The 21,554-nt window shown below is 44.2% G+C and overlaps 1 protein-coding gene across 1 annotated transcript in view; it reads left to right on the forward strand.

Moving 5' to 3' along the window:
- Positions 1 to 21,554, forward strand: part of GPR156 (G protein-coupled receptor 156) — a 202,652-nt gene that overhangs the window by 137,229 nt on the left and 43,869 nt on the right. The window contains exons 5-7 of the mRNA XM_085621048.1: positions 5,619 to 5,729; positions 10,912 to 11,037; positions 20,500 to 20,595. Coding sequence (XP_085477174.1) covers positions 5,619 to 5,729; positions 10,912 to 11,037; positions 20,500 to 20,595 — 333 coding nt within the window. The remainder of the gene's footprint in view (positions 1 to 5,618; positions 5,730 to 10,911; positions 11,038 to 20,499; positions 20,596 to 21,554) is intronic.

A 21,554-nucleotide genomic window follows, 5' to 3' on the forward strand; every position in this document is an offset into this window, starting at 1 on the left:
ATCTTTTGCAGCTCATCCCAACTCTCGCAGAGTAGTAGCAGCCACACACCCCTCACCGTGATTGGATCACAACCCCATAGGGTTAGTTATATGCTCTGATTGAAGCGCATACAGCATTACCTGCCCTGGAGAGGACCACGCTGCACTTTTTTTGCCACTACCCGGCACCATTGTTTGGCCTATATAGATGGAGGGTCAGTGTTGGAGCATTATATGCCCAATGAAACTTTAGGAAGAGGACTTAATTCCACTGCATTCTCATTATGCGCATATTTCGCTTTGGCTATCAGCATTTTTCAGTCCTTCAGCATCCACTACGCGTACACATACTGCTTATCTGTGACTTTTACCCAGACAGAAATTGATTCATCTATTGTGGCCACTACGTGACACTGCTTTGAAGGAACGGTTGAGAGTGAGATCTCTCACATAGGAACTTGTTGACCATCATGGTGCGACAACGACCTTTTTTAAGCTTTACTTTGTTAATATGAATATAATTCATAGTTTGAGGAGTGTTGGGCATTTCTCAAACAATACAAATAGTTCAGATGATATGATTGCCCCATGTATGCCTGCTAGGCGCGCTCATAAATCCATTCTGATAGTACTTTGTTTTTAATTGTGTTGTACAGCTTCACAGTCTAGGTGACATATTAAGGCGTGAGAGTGAGCAGAATTCCCACATTATGGGTAAGAAAACTCATCACTCCGTTCACATCACTATTGTGCCCAATGGTGGTGGGCACCCTCTTACTCAGGTCTATGCACATTATTTTGCTTGTGGACTTTTGTCTGTTGATATGTTCTTGAAAGATTTTAAACTTATGTTTTGTCTTTTTACAATCTAGTAGGATGGTGGACCCCAAACAAAGAAACTGTGGGCCATCTTCTGTATCACCTGGGCCCCTACATATAGGCCAGCTCCAGGTTTTATACTTACGTTTGTCTTTGAGAGTGACTATACAAACTGGTCCTGATGAATGCCCAACGAATCCAGAACTGGGTCACCCTAGAGCGGAAACATGTTGAACTTATGAAGGGAATTTCTTTTCCAAACTCCCTGTCACTTTTCTGGTCATCACACTATATATATATATATATATATATATATATATATATATATATATATATATATATATATATATATATATATATATATATATATATATATATATATATATATATATATATATATTCACTGAAAAAACCATAGGTTTCACACATGTTATAGTTAGCTGGACATTTTACTGATAAAACACCAATGAAATTCCCCCGTTATAGTTACTGTAGGCAACTATAACTCACGCGACCGTAATCCTCTGCTGATGCTAATACTGTATTTAGACACTTATTTGCCCATGTCTTCTTCCATTAAATTTTAGCTATACATATATTACAAATATTTTTTTTTCATAAAGACACATATGTCATCAGCAGAGGATTACGGTCGCGTGAGTTATAGTTGCCTACAGTAACTATAACGGGGGCATTTCATTGGTGTTTTATCAGTAAAATGTCCAGCTAACTATAACATGTGTGAAACCTATGGTTTTTTCAGTGAATTTGCAAGGTTTTTTAAATGCTAATTCCTAACTATAACGTGTGTGAAACCTATGGTTTTTTCAGTGAATTTGTACGGTTTTTTAAATGCTAAGTTACTTTACGCCATTTGTGGCGTGCGCGCCCACTTAACGCAGTTCGTTCCGTGCGCGCACGGTGCGCTTTGCGCACCGTGCGCGCACAGTGAGCACGTGGTGCGCTTCGCGCACCGCGTGCCCACGTTACGCTAGATGGGCCATGAACGCACGATGCGCTTCGCGCACCGTGCGCACATGGAGGTCATATGATGAGCATCGTTGTGACAGGTAAAATATAGGTTTTGTTTATCTCTGATGAACCTTGCACAAAAAGTTCCCTTCGGGCACCTTTTGCACACGGGGTGGGGAGAATGTTGATATTTTTTTTTTTTTATTATTATTTCTTACCGTACGCGTACGGTAAGCGTAATCGGCGAAATTTTCGAAAAAATTAAAATTGCCTTTTTTCACTTGGGGGATCGTTGGGGACTCCCTCGACATGGCTAGGTGCTTGGTAGCTGTGTAAACAGACCCTTTACATGATTTGCACTTTGTTTTTCAACCCCCTGTCAGAGTGCGAGAGAGAAAATGGCGGCCGCCGCTTCCTGGTTTCGACCGATTCGAATGTTTACTAAGATCTAAGGGCCAATCAGAATCGCGCTCGCGCACGCCACCGTACGCGTACGGTAAGCGCACCGTAAGCGCACCGTAAGCTGGCTCAGATATATAGATTGATTTAAAGGCTATTTTCTAAGAATCTACTGAACAGATTTACACCAAACCTACAAAAGGCACTTCCTTGACCTGAGGACTACCTCTCTGCCAAATTTCAAGTAATTCTGTTCAGCCGTTCGGGCTGTAGCTGTGTCTAAAGGTCCTATGGAAAAATGCATGGGAAAAACGCGTTTTGGGACCCCCTTTTTATCTCAGCCCCCCGCTTGACGAATCCCCCCGAGACTTTCAGGGTAGGAGCGGAGCGTAGTGCCCCACCTATTTTGAAAAATTCGCGAGGATTCGTCAACCGGCGCCAAAGTTATTCAAAATAGAATGTTGCGGATTTCCTATGGAAACGTGGTCCTAACTATAACTACCTACTGGCGACCGCCAGTAGGTAATATATATATATATAGCACTCTACCTCTCACCCATATGTAGCGCTCATTTGCAACAAAAAACACCTCAGCTCCTCTCCATTGGAGAGTCACAGCCCACACCAGGCACCATTTGATGCAAGTGTGAGGAAGGAAACCCAATGATGAAGTATGCCACCCTCAGGTGTGTGAGGGTTCTTGTCTTTGAGAAAGAATTCTCCCACATACAATAATAATATCCCTCCCCTTTTCACCAGACGTACTTTTGTATGTGCTCCATTATTTAAGGAGCAGTACATGTCTGGTTGGGTTTCTTACTCCCATTAGACCCCCTGTGTGTATAAAATTACAGCAGACATGCTTGTCTTCCTCCGCTGCACTGGTCCCCATACGTCCGCCTCTGTCTATCGCTATCCTATCATCCTGCCCTCAGGCCATCACCTCTTGGAAGTGTGATGACACTGCACCCCTCAAGGTGTTTTCAGACTGATATCAGCCTTTTAAATGGTCTACTGGATACTTTTTCAAAAATGTGTTTCCTGCTAACACACAGCAAAAGGGAAAAATCCCTTCTCCAGAATATTTTTCAACTTAAAGTACAAATTCTCCATCCTCATTAATCTCCTTATCCTCAATCATATTCACACCCCTCCCTACAGGTTCTATGTCTCCCCTTGGACACTCTGTCCCTTTCTGTTATATTTCCTACTCATGTGTGTCTCAGTCGTCAACGAGAGATCTGGTGCCACATGTCCCTAGAATCCAAATCTGTAACATCTCTCCCTCCTTTGCACCCTTGCATGATATTTTGTACTCTTGAGGTTTAACCACTTGAATTACCCCTTTTTCAGCCCAAGTCCCTGTTTCTTTGCTATGGACAGTTCTTTAAATTTCTTTGGAAGAATTTTGAAATCTACATGCAATTTCCTTGGCGGTCTCTAAAACAAGATGTTTGGCCCACAATAGTTTCTGAATATTGCTGTTATTAGCTGTATGTACTAACTGATCTCTTATCATCTCATCCTGAAATTCATGGTAGTTAAAGGTTGCACCAGTACCTCGCACTTCAGCTACATAACACTGTATGACATCTGACGTCTCGCAGAGCATATGTGCCTTTCTAAGCTTGATTTTTCATGGTAAAATAATTTTCATCTAGGGTGTGCATAGGCCAGTCCTATTTATCAAGACCATTCTCCTCTTTAGCACTCAACTACTGGGGAAAGGAAATGTGTTGGGGAAATCTTTATCCCTTTATCCCAAACATTGCTTCAAATTAACCAATTCTCTTATTACCATGGAAATGTCTCCTCCCCAAAATTTAAGATATGTCTGAAACCCATCTTTCCACTGATCCCTTTCCTAGTAAGGTTCTTTGGGACTCTCCAAAATATACACAGAGCTGGCATTGCTTATAAGAGACACCAGTTGACAGATAATGACTACATACATCTCCTAAGATACTTGCTGGCTGGTGCAAGCATCTTCCATGGTAAGGTGTTTGTCCTGTGGTAGCAGGACACATACACCAGAGTTCTTGAAAGAGAGTAACAGCTCTAGCCTGAACTATAACACATAGCACACCAGAGCTCTCAGAAGTGTAATTGTAGGGGAAAATTGTTTTTTCATAAAATGCTTGCAATATGTTTGTTTTATGGATATCTACTTTCTTTGGTATCTCTACAACTGTTTCCCAAAACCTGGAATGGATGTCCCAATTTCTTGAGAGAACCAGTATGTCTTGGTCCAACTACACTGTCAGATAGCGTCCCTTACTCTGATCATTCAAGAGGAGCTACAAATGTGCATTTAGATTTCAAAGATTTTATCAATGTCATCCTAAAGAAGGTGGTTTGTATGACTCTAGGACACCGAAACACATTGGGAATTGTTTGGCACTTATTACCTTCCGTGTATTATATGAGTGAAATAAGTAACATTGATTATTTTATGTATAATGATGAGGTAGATTGTGTTAAATTTTAATCTGTTGTCTTCCACATTATAGTGAAATACGGGGATTCAAGAATATTCATGTGTGCGTGAATGTTTTTTAAAGATGTATTGCTGTAACAAATTTTATAAATGTTTTACATTTTTTCCTTTACTTTGCAGAGCATGCACATCGCCTTTAATCTACATAAGGTGATAGGTTAAAAAATATATAACCTAGGGGATTCTTTTTGTTTTCTGTGGGACGCTGCTTCAGCCGACCTCCAGCTCAGCAAGCATTCCAACTCAGTCACTGTCTATAGAAGTTTGTTAAGCTGTTGTAGCATTAGCCCTCAAGCACTGTGGAGTGCCTTATTTGCTTCTTCATGGTTGTCCATATATTTATCTTATATATTATTATATATATTTTTTGTACTGCTGCCATTGCTTTATATACCTCTGACATACATTTTGCCAGTAGGGTATTTGCAAACTCTACTGAACGTCATAAATGCCTTTTCTCTTGCTATATTCCCCTGCCTGGCAGAGGGTTTAAGTGTTTGCACCTTCTACAGTGTGCGTAGTATTTTCACACATACCTCGTACTTACCATGAAGGCCGTCCTCTGCACATATGGCCATCTTAGGAAAATCTTCCACTTGTGGAAGATTTATTCTTCAAGTGCATAGCGCTTTCTCATCATATGTGTTGACTCCTGGATACCCTCTCGGGTGAGTAGTATGCTATACAAATCAATATAACATAACACAACAACTCTGTTACTATTCACAGTTTTAAATCAATTAATAAATAAGTAAAACAGGTCAGATATTGGCACAGTTTAGGCTCTTTTACAAACCAATCAAGAAGCATGCCCTGAAAAGACACCCCAGATATCCCTAAAACCAAGTTACGCCAAGAGTCTGTTAAGATATTTTATTCATTACCTACAGATACAAAAAATCTGGAAATGTATTTCAGTGATTGTAAAAACAGCGTTTTTTTATTATTTCAGATGAGGATTGGGATGCTGTACCTCGGCGTCTCACTGGTTTTTGGGCCCATCCTTGGCAAGAGCTGGAGGTTATACAAAGTCTTCACACAGCGGGTTCCAGATAAACGTGTGGTGAGAATCAGACAAGTTGCCTTATGTCTGCACTGGAAATGGGCTACTGACCGTAATGAAATCAGTCTGAGCATAGAACTCTGCACCACGGTACTGCACAATAACCTAGGACATTAAAAATATTTGAAGATAATCCGTATAAACACAACACATCTCACACAGAAGAAAAATCAGCATTTCTGAAACCATTTGAATGAATCTTAATAAATACAAAAAAGGACTAAATAGAAGAGGAGGAGAAAGGCTAGAACAATTCTTTCCAAAATGTATTGTCAATTGCTTAAGATAGCATGGTACTCTGAATTTCAATATTTATAAATCTGGTTTTGAGCCATGACTAGCTCCTTAGTTTTACAGACACTTAGGGGCCGATTCCGATCCGGGAAAATATTTTCCAGGACGACTCGAATCCGTATTTTTTTACGTATGAATCGTACAAGTCCCGTCCAACCGGTGAAGTACGATTCGTACGTAAAAAAATACATACGGATTCGTATCGGGAAAAGGTCTACGAGTCGTCCCCGGACAGTTTTACGTACGAGTCATAAAACTGAAGTCCGAGCGCACAAGTTCGATCCGTAACGGCATTCCGAATACACAAGCGTATGGAAAACGTCCCGTACGGATCGAACTTTGCCCGGGGTACGAGTCGTATGGCCCCCCCAGCCTCCCACCCCACGCATGTCTGCACCGTACCCACCGTGTATGTCCGCACCGAACCCCCCCGCGTATGTCCGCACCGTACCCCCTCCCACCCATGTATGTTCGCACTGTTCCCTAGGCGTACCCCAATCCTCGCGTATGTACGGACCGTACATACGCGAAGATTGGGGTACGCCTGGGGTACGGTGCGGACATACGCGGGTGGGGGGTACAGTGCGGACATACGCACCGTACATACGCACGGTTGGCCTATGTACGGTGCGTACCCCGCCAGCGCGTATGTACGTACTGTACATATGCAATGTTGGGGTAGGCACCGTACATGATGACACGTACGATGTGGTTGATGGCGTGTACGTCGCGTACCGGGCCCCCTTTTCGTCATGCATCGCAGCGTACTTAGCTTTTCCGGCACTTTTTGGCTCCCGTAAAAAAATAGCCGTGCGGAGTGCTGTAGGTACGAATCGTACTTGCTGGTCCGTACAATGTTGCCTAAATCCGTACGGACGTCGCGTTCGCGCTGTCCCGGATCAGACTTGTACGTGTCTTTTAGCCGTACGGTCTTTTGTACGATTCGTACGGAAATAGGATTCCTGTACGAATCGTACTTGCTAGTTCGTACGGTTTATTTACCGGGTACGAGTCGTATGGAGAAAATGCTCCGTACGACGATTCGTACCCGGTTTATCCATGATCGGAATCGGCACCTTAATAGTTCTTCCTACCATTTCGTTGCAATGGGGGAATTGGGTGTTAGTCAAAGTGTTGCTATCAGTATTCTCAAGACTGGAATGCTATTATCACAGGGAGATTAAATCACCCTATGATAATAGCATTCAAACCTCTGGTACTTTCCAATTAACTTCTAACAGACTTAACCAAACTCTTTTTTCACTTTTCATTTTAGTGTATTTGAAATTGTCTACAATTGTCCTACAATTCCTCTGCAGTTCACAAATATTAGTCAGATTATCTTTATATGTAAAGAAATACACTTGGAAGTGCCCTCACACTTAATTTGAGATACTCTGGGGGTTTAGTGTACTTTATACAAGATATAGTTGAAAAAACAAAATTAGTTTCTACTGAATAAACCAGTGGTCTAAAATGTTCATGTTAAATTGATGGATTACTATTTGGACCCTAAAACACTTCGGACATATGTGAAGTACTTTTTTAAAGAGCAAAGTGTTCTAAAAATATCTAACCAAATAATTTTGTTATAATTACATTTCTATTATCTTATAAATGCAAAAGAATATTCATATTAAAAGAAAAATACATTTGTAGTACAAATGCACCTACAAAGACACCAACAATTAATATTTCTTTGTTTAATAAATTACGAACTTAAATTGAGGAAAAACGCAATATCTTATTTTCCACTAACCCAACGTCTTGTGCCCCATTACCAGTATTAAAGAAGTACTAGGACAATCTAGTATGGTGGATAAGAATCTGGGTATTGATACAAGAGAAATAATAAGATCCGTTATTGACTCATTCAAAAATGTCATACTTCAGTGGTAAATCAGAGGGGCTTAGATTCAATTAGCAATATATATTACTGTTTATTAATCCCTCTGAGGCATTTGTATTGTTTAAGTCTTAACAATAGTTTATTTACTCTTCTGTCTCAATTTTAAATATTTTGAATCTAAGTGAGTAACTTTATGTTGTAGCAGCTCTGCACTTCATTGACATGATGCGCCCACAGGAAGACATGGAGCATCCGCTTTGATACTGCTAGATTGCACATATAACTTTGTGAATCTAGAGAAGTTTGACAGCTGTGTGGAAATCGCTATTTTCTAGTCTCCACTTCCAAAACAAAGAAGCTAGTATACAATTATCTAGCTGTTTTTTAAGGGCTTGACTATAAATACCAATACCAAAATGTTTCATTACCAATACCAAAGACTTCTAGAAATCAAAGAATTCCAATATCAATGAACTCCAATACCAAAAGGAATTCCAATACCAATACAAAAGAATTCTAATACCACAAAGAATTCCGATACCAATACAACAGAACAATCTCACCAATTGTTTTCATCTGTTTGACGTATGGCCACTGGTCCTTAGAAAAAACGCCTACTCCAAAAGGATCAGTCAGGGACCTCAGCCGGAGAAGTCAAGTCAGGAGGCTTGTTAGGGACTTCAGGTGGCAGCTGCTTAAGAAACTTGGTCTCTTTAAATTACAGGGCGCCCCACGATCAGTCGGTCCCAGGTCGCACCTCCATGACCACAGTCTTTAAATCTGTTGGATGTCTCTCAGCAAGGTCCCTTCGTGGTAGCCAATTGTGGAAATCGCTATTTTCTAGTCTCCACTTCCAAAATAAAGAAGCCAGTAGTTGGAGGTCTTCCAAGGCAACTCGTATTTAATAGTAACACGCTGGTGCACATAATCACAGCGCTCAGGTGGCTATGACAAGAGTGGACAACTTGCACAGTTCTGCTAGGTTATTTATACATTTGGCATAGGCTGGGAATGTGCAAAATATTTACAGATGGAACAATCCCTAACGAGGTAACAATGTTAAGGTTTGGTGCAGATACTCAAATACTAACACACAATAAAACAAACGAGCACAAACATTATCGGTGGACATTGCTGGTTCCTTAAGACATTGGCAGACAATCGAACCAACGAGCACAAACATTATCGGTGGGCATTGCTGGTTCCTTAAGACATTGGCAGACAATCAAACAAACGAGCACAAACATTATCGGTGGGCATTGCTGGTTCCTTAAGACATTGGCAGACAATCGAACCAACGAGCACAAACATTATCGGTAGACATTGCTGGTTCCTTAAGACATTGGCAGACAATCAAACAAACGAGCACAAATATTATCAGTGGACATTGCTTGTTCCTTAAGACATTGGCAGACAATCGAACCAACGAGCACAAACATTATCGGTAGACATTGCTGGTTCCTTAAGACATTGGCAGACAATCAAACAAACGAGCACAAATATTATCAGTGGACATTGCTTGTTCCTTAAGACATTGGCAGACAATCGAACAAACGAGCATAAACTTTTACAAGTTGACATTGCTTTTTCCTTCTCCTACAACTGCAGACAATTGAGCAATCAAGTATAAACATTGCTAGATCAGCCTCAGACGGGCAAAGGGCAGGTATGTCAACACCAGGTGTGAATAGACACAAGCAAAATAAGTCTGTTGGTGCTGACTTTGAAACACGTCAGCAAGGCACCAAAGTTCGTGATCAGAAACTATTCAGGGAATTACAAATAGAAGAACTGATGTTGAAAATCATAAATAAAAATACGTTTTTCACAGCTCGGTTCACTTATTATCTAACTGAGCGAATGAGTGAAAATTCTGTATTCCCCTCTCCCTTGGCACAGGGCCTCTGCGCCCTGTGAGAGGACCTGTCTATGAGGCTACCATAGAGCAGCCAGGACCCACTAAAGAGGACGCCGCCTGCTATCTTCCTCCCCAATGATTGATGCTAAATACTAATGAGCACAGCCAGTTCGGAACTTTAACAAATGGTGTGTAAGGAATATGAATGAGAACTCTACTGTATCAATGAGGTGCCGTGCGCTGCCCAATGACAGTGAGGAGTGCGTGCCGTGCGCTGCCCAATGACAGTGAGGAGTGCGTGCCGTGCGCTGCCCAATGACAGTGAGGAGTGCGTGCCGTGCGCTGCCCAATGACAGTGAGGAGTGCGTGCCGTGCGCTGCCCAATGACAGTGAGGAGTGCGCGCCATGCGCTGCCCAATGACGGTGAGGAGTGCGTGCCGTGCGCTGCCCAATGACAGTGAGGAGTGCGCGCCATGCGCTGCCCAAAGACGGTGAGGAGTGCGTGCCGTGCGCTGCCCAATGACGGTGAGGAGTGCGCGCCGTGCGCTGCCCAATGACAGTGAGGAGTGCGTGCCGTGCGCTGCCCAATGACAGTGAGGAGTGCGCGCCGTGCGCTGCCCAATGACAGTGAGGAGTGCGTGCCGTGCGCTGCCCAATGACAGTGAGGAGTGCGTGCCGTGCGCGGCCCAATGACAGAATAACAATGAGAGCAATCGTACTTAATATTAATGAGGTGTGTGCTGAATATGAATGAGAACATTTGTCCTGAGCGTGAATGAGGAGCGGTGCACTGCCCAATGATGGCGATACGTTTCTATGATGAATATGAATGAGACAAGCTGCTCCTGAATATTAATGAGGAGCTTCCACCGAATACACATATCATCGATCTGCACTGATTGTTAAAAAAGAGAAGTGGGCTGCAAAATGATGGGTTTGTATGCTGAATATTAATTAGACCAGCTTGCCTGGAAAATTAATGAGGTGAGCTCACTGAATATGCATGAGATCAGTCTATACTGACTATTAATGAGGCGCAGTGTATTGAACTATGAGGATGATGCGTGTGTGCTGAATGTCCATGATGAAGGAGTGCAGAACCTGAAGAATGGGGGTCTCTGGTGAACCGAGCGGTGTGTGCCATTCATGGCTGTTCTCAATGACCTCTGCTCTTCCTGCAGATCATTAAAGACCTCCAGCTGCTGGGGATGGTGGCGGCGCTGCTCTTTGTCGACGTACTCCTGCTTCTCACCTGGATGCTGTCGGATCCCGTTCATTGTGTGCAGTCGCTCAATGCTGCCATCAAGGTAAAGTACAATCGAATGTTGAATGGTCCATTATGCGAAGCGCAAATATGATGAGAACCAGAGAACTAATGACTGAACTGTACATCAAAGCTTTCAAGCAATCAATCAATTCGGCGATTTATTAAGCATGGCAAATCACCCGGTATCCAGGCGCTTGCAGGTCCCAGAGGCCTATTTGAACAGCCAGGTCATGAGGGCCATTTAGAATTCCGGAAGTGAGGTAATGGTTCGGAAGTGTGTGGGGAAGCTGTTCTGGGACTTTGCTGTGATGCGGGAGAAGTAGCGTCCTCCACTTCTGCTACGGTAGATGCAGGGAATATGGGCAAATGATAGAGAGGCAGAGCGTACACTTCTCGACGGCTCGACGGTTGGTGGAAGTTCACGCGGTGGTTAATGTAGGCGGGACCTTGGTTGTGCAGAACCTTCTGTGCGTGAGTCAGCAGCTGAAATTGGCATCTCTTCTGTTTGGGGAGCCAGTGGAGCTGCCTGAGGTGGGGTGTGATGTGGGTTTGTTGGGGAAGGCCAAATATAAGTCTTTGAACCCCTCTAGGGTCGATACTGCCACTCCTTCTTCCAATGTCAGTAAAAGGAGCCCCATTGCATTGGGTAATAATAACACCTGCATTTCCATTAATGGTGTGTTTAATATAAATCATGAATATGTACAGAGTGATGTACTGACAACTCTCTAATATTAGAACATTAATTGGGAACTATGCTCCATACATTGTGTAATACTGGAGGATGAGAACTTTGTACAGGCACAAAACTTGAAGGTGATTTCTATGATTCTTATAATGTAACGGATGGGGTGCATTATTCTGCAAAAGAACAAACACACTGCCCCTCAGGGATATATTACCTCAGTGCATGGGGAAAAAGGTTGATTGTCATAATCGAGGTCAATAATATAGATCTGCACTTACATCTCCACTTTCGACTACCGCCATATTGTCAAAGTACGCATCCATGGAAAGTATAGATTTACTGCTCTACCTCTTCTATTTACTATTCTAACTCCATATCTATTTACCATGGCAATGCAGTGCAAGTCATTATTGTGGAGTCGATATTAGCGCTTCGACACTGTGGTACGACACAAGTAAGGCACTATTTGACAGTGTTGGACACATGTGGAGAGGTCCATTTCAACTGCTAGGTTGGGTGCTATTTGCCAGTAATTTGCAGAAGGCTCATAGTTAAGAGTATCTTGGCAGCTGTTCCAAATGTAGCCTGAGTAGAAAGTCCCATCGGCGGAAGGGCAGGAAGGGAGGAAGTCCCCTTTGGTGTTCTCAGAGGGAGAAAAGAGGTGTTCACAAAGCACCAAATGTCCTTGGAGCACCAGGTTCCTAAAAGGTTCCAGGAGGGAACACAGGCTAACCCGCTTAGGTAGTGCTGGAGGGAGTGGCAGGTGAGTGCATAGTGCGACATCTGGAGACAGCCACTGCTCTTGCGAGGGGCACAGACAGTCACAGCACAACAAATATGCAGGAAATACCAGGTGACTTGAATAAACTCTGGAAAGCTTCTCTAAATGCAAAGCAGAAGACCTAAGGTGCCAAACTGAATTAATGCAAAAGACCTGGATATATTATGATATATAAAAAAAACAGAGATCCACTGTAGACTTTTTCTCAAAGTAGAGGTTTTCAATTGGGGGATGCATAATCCATCCACTATAGAGCTTAATCAAATAAGTTGTTCAGAAACATCCCAAAAATGAGATTGCAACAACCACCCAGGCTAAAGCCATACTGAGTACATTTAGTTCAGTGAAGAAATTCAAGTATGTGAATTGAAAAGGGATAACACAGTGCGGAAAATGTGAACAATTAGTAAATGTGTATACATAATAAGATGAATGGCTTAACTCCAAGAGATATTATGAATGGGGGGGGGGGGGGGGGGTAATGGAGTCTATATGACCTCTGTTGTCAATGGCGATTTGACTTGGGTGTTACTATGAGGTCATCCCCAGGACGGGGGTAGTTAGTTGAGTACAGGTTAAGGGCCAATCACGGACGTCCTTTAAGGGTCACCACTCGTCACAGCTGCGACCCCTGGATTGCCCCTTGAGACCCTTGGCACCGTCTTTTCTGCCCCCAGCCCAGAGGCAGCAAAGTCATTTTCAAAAAGACTGAGGCAGCTTGTCCTAATGGACTCCATTGCTCCACCCATGTTTTCTGCTCATGTTTTATTGTACTAATAGTACTTAATAGTTTATTATTCACTATTAGTTTAATAAAAAAAAACAGAGAACCAGGAGCTGGAACGAGATCTCCTGCTGCAGATGATGTAAGTAAAAGAAATGTTGTTACATTTAAGTTGTGTGCATGCTGGTGGGTGAGGGTGTGTTTGTGTGCAAGGGAGTGTGTGTTTGTGACCATGTGTCTGTATGAGTAAGCATTTGTGAGTGACAGTGAGTGAGAATCAGTGACAACTAATGAGTGAGAATGATTATCAATAAGTGTGCCCGTGAGTGAGTAAGAGAATGCAAGATAGTGAATTAATTGCAAGTAAGTGAGAATTAGGGAGTGTAAGTGACTAAATGTAAGTGAGCGTGGGTAACAATGTAGTGCCTGTAGTTGGCCCTGGAAGACTGTCGGTAATTTGTGGCTTATAAAGGCACACAGGGAAATTGTGGTGCTGGCACAGTGGAGTGCATTGTTAGGATGACGGACACCTCTGGCAAATACACTGGCCCTGGCATGCTGGAGGTAATTCTTGGCATAAAGGTCACCCTTCATAAAATACAGGTACTGGCATAACAGCAGCAATTATTGGCATACTGGGCACCGAGGGAAAAATGCTGGCATACTTGAGGACATCTTTGGTATAGTGACGCCTGTGACGCTAGCAGATTGGAGAAACTTATTGACATTAGAGAGGAACACCATGGCATATGGGGTGGGGGGCAACCTTGACAGAATACTGGCCCTGACATTCTAGAGGTAACTTTGACATAAGATATATGGATGGCATGATTTGCAAAATTCTGACACTGGCATACTGTCGGTAATTTGTGACATAAGGTCACACCCAAGGCATAGGCGGGCATCCATGATAAAATGCTGGCCCTAGCACAATGGAGGTAAGTGATGACATTTGGGGGCGACTGTAGCACATTCTGAAAACAGAGCATCGGGTTTCATCGGCTTGGCACACCATGCAAGGATTTGAATATGAATGAGTATCCCTTCAGAGCCTCTGGCTTTTTAGCAAACTGATGTGAAAACTGTGCTTTTAAATGCACTACTTGATCCCATTTAATTTAAAATTTTCTTAGGAAAAGAAAAGAACCCTCCCAAGTTCTCCTAGAAAAGGTCTGGCTGGCAATAGTTCAAGGAAACCATTACTTCCCACCACTTTCAAAGATACTGTCAGTGCCCTAATATAGGTGGTTTCTAAAATGGACATTTGTCTGTGTTGTGTTATAGTAAGTATGGAGTTATGGTACTTTATGTCTTCAGGGTAAGGTAATGTTACACCACTTCCTGGGGATATTCAGGGTCAGTGGTCAATATATGTCATTTTCCGTGATGTCATTAGGGTCAAAGGGTTTGTGATGTCACTTCCGCTACCCCAGGCATTTTGGTGAATCGACGTCCATGGGACCAATGCTTCAATTGGAGGGTAGAAGAAGTCAACTGGTAACCCATGGTGAGGTCAATATGGGCACTATTGACTTAAAAGCTCTCCCGCAAAAAAGGAAGCCTGTCCAGAAGTTCCAGATCCCAGGTGGGATCATTCATAGGTGGGGTATGAACACCCAAGTGGGGTGAGGGCGCAAGAGGGTATATTTAAATGCCCCTTGAGAGGCACAATCAGTGACAAAAGATTAGATCAAAGATTGGCAACACAACAATAAAGTGTGCATGCTGGCTTGAAGTTTGTCAAATCACTAACATGCTCTAAAGCGGGTTCTCTAAAATGAGAAACAAGTCAGTGAGAGAATGAGGTTTGCCAGAAGTAGAGGGGACAAATAACTGAAACTTGAGAAGAAGATTCCTAGAGAGAAAAACAAAGAAGAAATAACCAGGATTCAGGTATCAATAGCAGGCTGAGGGATAAACACAGTCAGGGGCACCCCGTGCTTTCCCGGTGGGCCGAAAAGGTGGGGGACGGTTTTGAACTGGTGGGGGGCGTTTTTATTACTGGGTGCCGGTTTTTTACTGCAACGCCCACCCCCCACTGCCTCCCCATGCGGCTGGTCCAACGTGATTGCCAGGGCTGGTTTGAATTCCCAGTCCGTCCGGGAACACTGGAGAGAGGTATCGATGACAGACTGAGGTGTAAGCACAGTGCCGGAGAGAGGTATTGATGGCAGGCTGAGGTGTAAGCACAGTGCCGGAGAGAGGTATCGATGACAGACTGAGGTGTAAGCACAGTGCCGGAGAGAGGTATTGATGGCAGGCTGAGGTGTAAGCACAGTGCCGGAGAGAGGTATCGATGGCAGGCTGAGGTGTAAGCACAGTGCCGGAGAGAGGTATTGATGGCAGGCTGAGGTGTAAGCACAGTGCCGGAGAGAGGTATCGATGGCAGGCTGAGGTGTAAGCACAGTGCCGGAGAGAGGTATTGATGGCAGGCTGAGGTGTAAGCACAGTGCCGGAGAGAGGTATTGATGGCAGGCTGAGGTGTAAGCACAGTGCCGGAGAGAGGTATTGATGGCAGGCTGAGGTGTAAGCACAGTGCCGGAGAGAGGTATTGATGGCAGGCTGAGGTGTAAGCACAGTGCCGGAGAGAGGTATCGATGGCAGGCTGAGGTGTAAGCACAGTGCCGGAGAGAGGTATCGATGGCAGGCTGAGGTGTAAGCACAGTGCCGGAGAGAGGTATTGATGGCAGGCTGAGGTGTAAGCACAGTGCCGGAGAGAGGTATTGATGGCAGGCTGAGGTGTAAGCACAGTGCCGGAGAGAGGTATTGATGGCAGGCTGAGGTGTAAGCACAGTGCCGGAGAGAGGTATTGATGGCAGGCTGAGGTGTAAGCACAGTGCCGGAGAGAGGTATTGATGGCAGGTATGAGGTATAAGTACAGTACCAGAAAGAGATATCGATTGTGGGTTGAGGTATAAGCACAGTACCAAAGAGAGGTATCGATGGCAGGTATGAGGTATAAGTACAGTACCAGAAAGAGATATCGATGGTGGGTTGAGGTATAAGCAAAGTACCAGAGAGAGGTATCGATGGCAGGATGATAGATAAGCACAGTACCCGAGAGAGGTATCAATGATAGACTGAGGTGTAAGCACAGTACCGGACAGAGGTATCGATTACAGGATGAGATATAAGCAGTGCAGGAGAGAGGTATAGATGACAGGCTGAGGTATAAGCACAGTACCAGAGAGAGGTATCGATGGCAGGTTGAGGTGTAAGCACAGTATCGAAGAGAGGTATCGATGGCAGCCTGAGGTATAAGCCTAGTGCCTGAGAGAGGTACTGATGGCAGGCTGAGGTGTAGCACAGTACTAGAGAGAGATATCAATGATAGACTGAGGTATAAGCACAGTACAAGAGAGAGGTATTGATAATAGACTGAGGTGTAAGCACTGTACCGGAGAGAGGTATCGAGTACAGACTGAGGTATAAGCACAGTACTGGAGAGAGGTATCAATGGCAGGTTGAGGTATAAAAACAGTACCGGAAAGAGGTATCAGTGGCAAGCTGAGGTATAAGCACAGTACTTGAGAGAGGTATCAATGACTGAGACATAAGCACAGTACCAGAGAGAGGTATTGACAAGCTGAAGTACAAGCACAGTCCCGGAGAGCGGTATCGATGACAGACTAAGGATTAAGCACAGTACTGGAGAGAGGTATCATGGCAGGCTGAGTTATAAGCACAGAACCAGAGAGAGGTATCGATGGCAGGCTGAGGTACAAGCACAGTATCGGAGATAGGTAACGATGGCAGACTGAGAAATAAGCACGGTGCTGGAAAGTGCGACCGGGCGTGACACCTCCGTAATGGTGAAGGAGCGTCACCCCACTTGTGAAAGTTAGTCAGAGAAAAATGAAATGATACTAAAACAATACCATCATTTTTTTTTCTGGTGACTTTCTGTCCTGATGTCAGTGTAGGGCAGGGTGGGGCCGCACCATGGCAGGGGGGGAGTGATGGGCACTGTAAAGTGCGCATGTCTGTTTGGCCAGCCAAACAGACATGCGCACTTAGGTTCCTCCAACCCAGCCTTCTTGCACAGCCAGGTTGGAGAAACAGCACAAACTCCCATGCACTGTCTGAGCGGAAAACCAGGCCGTTTAGACTACTCCTGGAACACCAGGATTGGCGGCGTCGACAGGTACGTTTTTAAAATTAATTATTAGTCCACTAATCCCCCCCGCCGCCCCCCCCCCCCAGCCCCAAGCTCCCTCACTTTAGCAATGTGTCAGCTGGAACCCCTTGCAGTATGAAATTAACTCCTGGTTTGGGTGGAAAACGATAGTGTAATAGACTAAGACGTTGTTGCAGGGATTCTGCACGTGCACAGAACTATGCACAGGAAAACAGGACCTTGGTGTATAGGGGTTGCACCTTCCTACCACCTTAGTACCCAAAATCCCTAATCTGACTAGCTATACTGTCTCATTCGTTCTCCTACATAATCACAAAGCTACAAATGATTAGACAACCCAGAACACAACACTCCCGACTCTCTCAGGAATTGCGGGAGCAAGACATACCCTTTCGCTCGCTCACTCGTACTTGTCCACAATAAGAATTGGCAGAGTCACTGTAATAGTTCAAAGTGTTTATTTTTAACTATCGTTCTCTATAATGCAGAATACGAGCCACTACCAGCAGTGAAATGCATAAACCTAACACAGTTAGCATTGTTAAATACCATAGAATATAAAAGGGGATGTCATTATACACAGACAGTGGAAAAAGGACGATAAGGCCTAACCACCCTCCCCTTGGTAAGTTGAGGTTTATTATATAAAGGAAGATCTCTGGGCTTTGTCAGCAGACCCCATACCTTAAAGCCTAGATGGAAGGTTTACATCATAGGAACAGCATAGCTCTTCTCCATGGAAAGGCTCTCTCCAAGTGTGTGTTTGAACAACATGCTTTCCCGTAATATCAAAGCATGAGCCTCCAGCAGTGCAGCTGTGTTTAGCTTGTTTTGTCTAGGCGCTAGGGACTGACCAGAACAGAATAACAAGGGGCATTGTTTATCGACCTTGCACATCGTGTTCAGACTAAACTCCAGGAACTTAGCAGAGAATGCGAAAAGCAGACAGTTCTCATGTGAAAGGCATAAACAGAGTCTTGCAAAATAAAGTCATGTAGTAACGTGCGCAAAGCAGCATCATGGCAGCAAAGCTCATGCTAACTTAGCAATGTCGAGAAGGACCCTAATGGCCATATAACAACATCAACTTTTGTAAGCATTATTTTAATCGCATCAGGGCCATCACGGGACATGATATCTCTGCCAGTCCAGCATGTATTGAAAGTGACCCCGAGGAAGAAGGGAGTCCATCCAGTGTGAGGGCGGTTTCAATAAGTATCAGTCAAAGAGTGGTTGAACTTGCACCAAAAAAGCGAGCTGTGAAAGCAGTAGTGTAGTGTGGGTGGGCCACAGGGGTGGTTGCCCCGGGCGCTGGCAACCCATGCTACGCCACTGAGTAAAAGCACAGTCCCATAATTATGTGCCTTAATGGTCCAGTAAATGAAAAACATCAGGAGCAGACACACCCTGAACCTGGTCACTTATCTTGTAACATTTGGTAGTGTTGCACATAACTTTGTAATTAGATGTCCACTGTTTCCAGTCCTGGACTTTTGTGGGATAGCCTAATCCATTCTGGGTGTTGTAGCCTTGTTTTAGCTTCCATTGGTTGATTTATGCCAACACACCTGAAACCAGTGGTTTGTAGGTGAAATGTTCAGAGGTAGTGTCTTTTTATGACCTAGAGTTGTGTAGTCACCCTATTTGTAGTTTATTTTCTATCCTCGGCCTAAGCAACTTTGTTAATCTGCTCTATTATTCTAACTTTTGCCTGATGGAAAGTTTTCAATGGTGCCTGAATGGCTAGTTATCTTCAACACAAGATGGTGCACACTCAGTGACCCGTAACAGTGCACTCTCTAAATGCTTTCTTTTAGTACATGGGTACTCACAAACATTTGCCCAGGGGGCACAAACTACAGTTTGTGGTGTGACTGAGGGACGCACCGATAGCAGCAGAGTGGAGGTAGGGGGTCTGGGTGAGTCAGGGATCGTTTAAGGTGGTTCAAAAACATGTTAAATAAATGGGCAAGCATTTATTTGCAGGTTAATAAATGCTTGCGCATTTAGTTTTATAAAATAAAATCTGAATACTTGTGCTCAGCAACTAAACAGCAGCTGGTGCTGCTGTTCACCAAGGGGGCCGCATTAAAGGTCAAGAGGACCGCAAGCGGCCACTGGGCCGTACTTTGAGTTTCACTGTTTTAGTACATACATTTTGAGGGTGACCACAATCTAAAGGTCATTGTAGATACTGTCTCCAGTCCTGGACTTTTGTGTGATAGCCTAATGGATTCTGGGTGTTGTAGTCTTGTTTTTTTCCATTGAACTAATTACACTAACACACCGGAAATCAGTGGTCAGTAGGTTAAAGGTTCAGTACTAGAGATAGTGGGGCCAGATCACAAAGGGCCTCTGCACTCGTGGTGGAGGCCCCGCAGTCGTGGCAGAGGTCCCCCACTTGTGGTGGGATCTCCACACTTGTGGCAGGATCTCCGCACTCGTGGCGGGATCTCCGCACTCGTGGTGGAACTTTCACACTTGAGGTTGGATATCCACACTCATGGCGGGACTTCTTTATGGCCTTTACCCATTGTGAAGGTCACGCCACAGGTGCAGACCCCCAGCCACGACTGCAGGCCCCTTTGCAATGACTGCGGGCCTGCGCCATGAGTGCGAAGGCCCTTTGTGAATCAGCCCCAGTTTCTGTAATGACCTCGAGTGAGGTGGCCACTCTAATATAGTTATTATAACCAATGCCCTTTGCATTCCTTTTTAAGATCTCTGGAAAATCGTCTACCATGAAATAAGGGAGGAATGACATCTTCAATCGAAGAATTACTTCTTAGGCCCTGATTACAAGTTCAGGGCTAAATTTGAAGAGTTGGAAGTTTGCGCAATGACCAGATTTATGTGCAGTAATTCCTGCACCCCTCCAATCTTCCCCTGGCTAATTCCGGCAGTTCGAACCTGCTGAAATTTACAGGGGGTCTAAATGCATGAAGAATTCCGAAACATGGAGAATTCGGGGCAGAGACCTCCAATTCAACTTGCAATTCCTCATTTTGATGGGATAAAACTCACAATAAGAGATATTTATCTCACCCAGTAAATTGGTATTTATTGGGTGTGGTAGATACCTCACCCCGTTTCAGACCACTGCTCATCTGGTCTATGGAATATGAAGCTTGGACTGACCAATAATGGTTCCGTCTTTTGTTTCCCAAATAGGTGGCTGAGAAAGACGTGTCCTGCTCCGTCACTAGGATCCAATTCTGCGCCTCTGCATACTCGGAGCTATGGATTCTCCTTCTGTTTGGTTTTAAGGTAGGGGAGTGCTCATTTTGACGTGTAGTAACAGGTGGCAAGCCAGTGGGCTCAATGTTGGAAGATGCTGGGGTAAATGGGTCGAGCTGCTGGACCACAAGTCACGACGTGGTACCATTGCAGATCCACAAATTTATGGAGACTCAATTTTCAATCTGTTAGGAATGCTCATCTTTATAATTGTATGTGACTTTAATACCTTCTCCTTTCACCTTCATGAATGTTGATTTTAAAACTGCCTGCCCCTCTTCAAAGTCTCCATGTTTCACTGAAGTATAGAAACTAAGAGTTGGGTGGACTGCATAGGTCGTCATGATTATAGTACTTGTATGTGGTTGTAGAATGAGACACACATGCATGCTAGCACCACGCGAACGCTATGATGTGACGATCTAGTATAAAGAAGTTCCAGACATAGGGAACTCTCTTCGTATTGGATTACCTGTTTGACTACGTTTCTGCCTTTTGCTACTTTGTACAATGTGCACCAACCTGTGTTGACTACTATTTTCGTTACACGGCGACAAGGGTGCCAGATGACCTATGCTCACAGTCATGCCCGTAGCTAACACTACTCTCAGCCAGTCCAATTGGGGGACTATGAGTGGCACAGATTTCTGTCACAAGGTCATTTTTACACCATCTTCTTCCAGCTAAATGACTCAGTTGTTCATTAGATACATGTGAGAAAGTGCCATCTTTCTTGCATGGTATGCCCCCACTTTTTGCTGAATTGCTGAATGTACTTTGACTGAGTGTGCCCTGGACTCCTGCCAATCAGGTGCCCAGGGCCTATGTTTCTTCCCCAAAACCTAAAACCCACATTGGCAAACCCTGGCCATATGTCAGCCCCTGGTAAATGGTACCCTAGGTACCCAGGGCCTTGTGACCAGGGAAGGCCTCTAAGGGCTGCAGCACTTATTGTGCCGCCCTTAGAGGCCCTGTACCCTAACACAAAC

Source organism: Triturus cristatus, chromosome 8, assembly GCF_964204655.1.
Source record: "Triturus cristatus chromosome 8, aTriCri1.1, whole genome shotgun sequence".
Taxonomy (NCBI): Eukaryota; Metazoa; Chordata; class Amphibia; order Caudata; family Salamandridae; genus Triturus; species Triturus cristatus.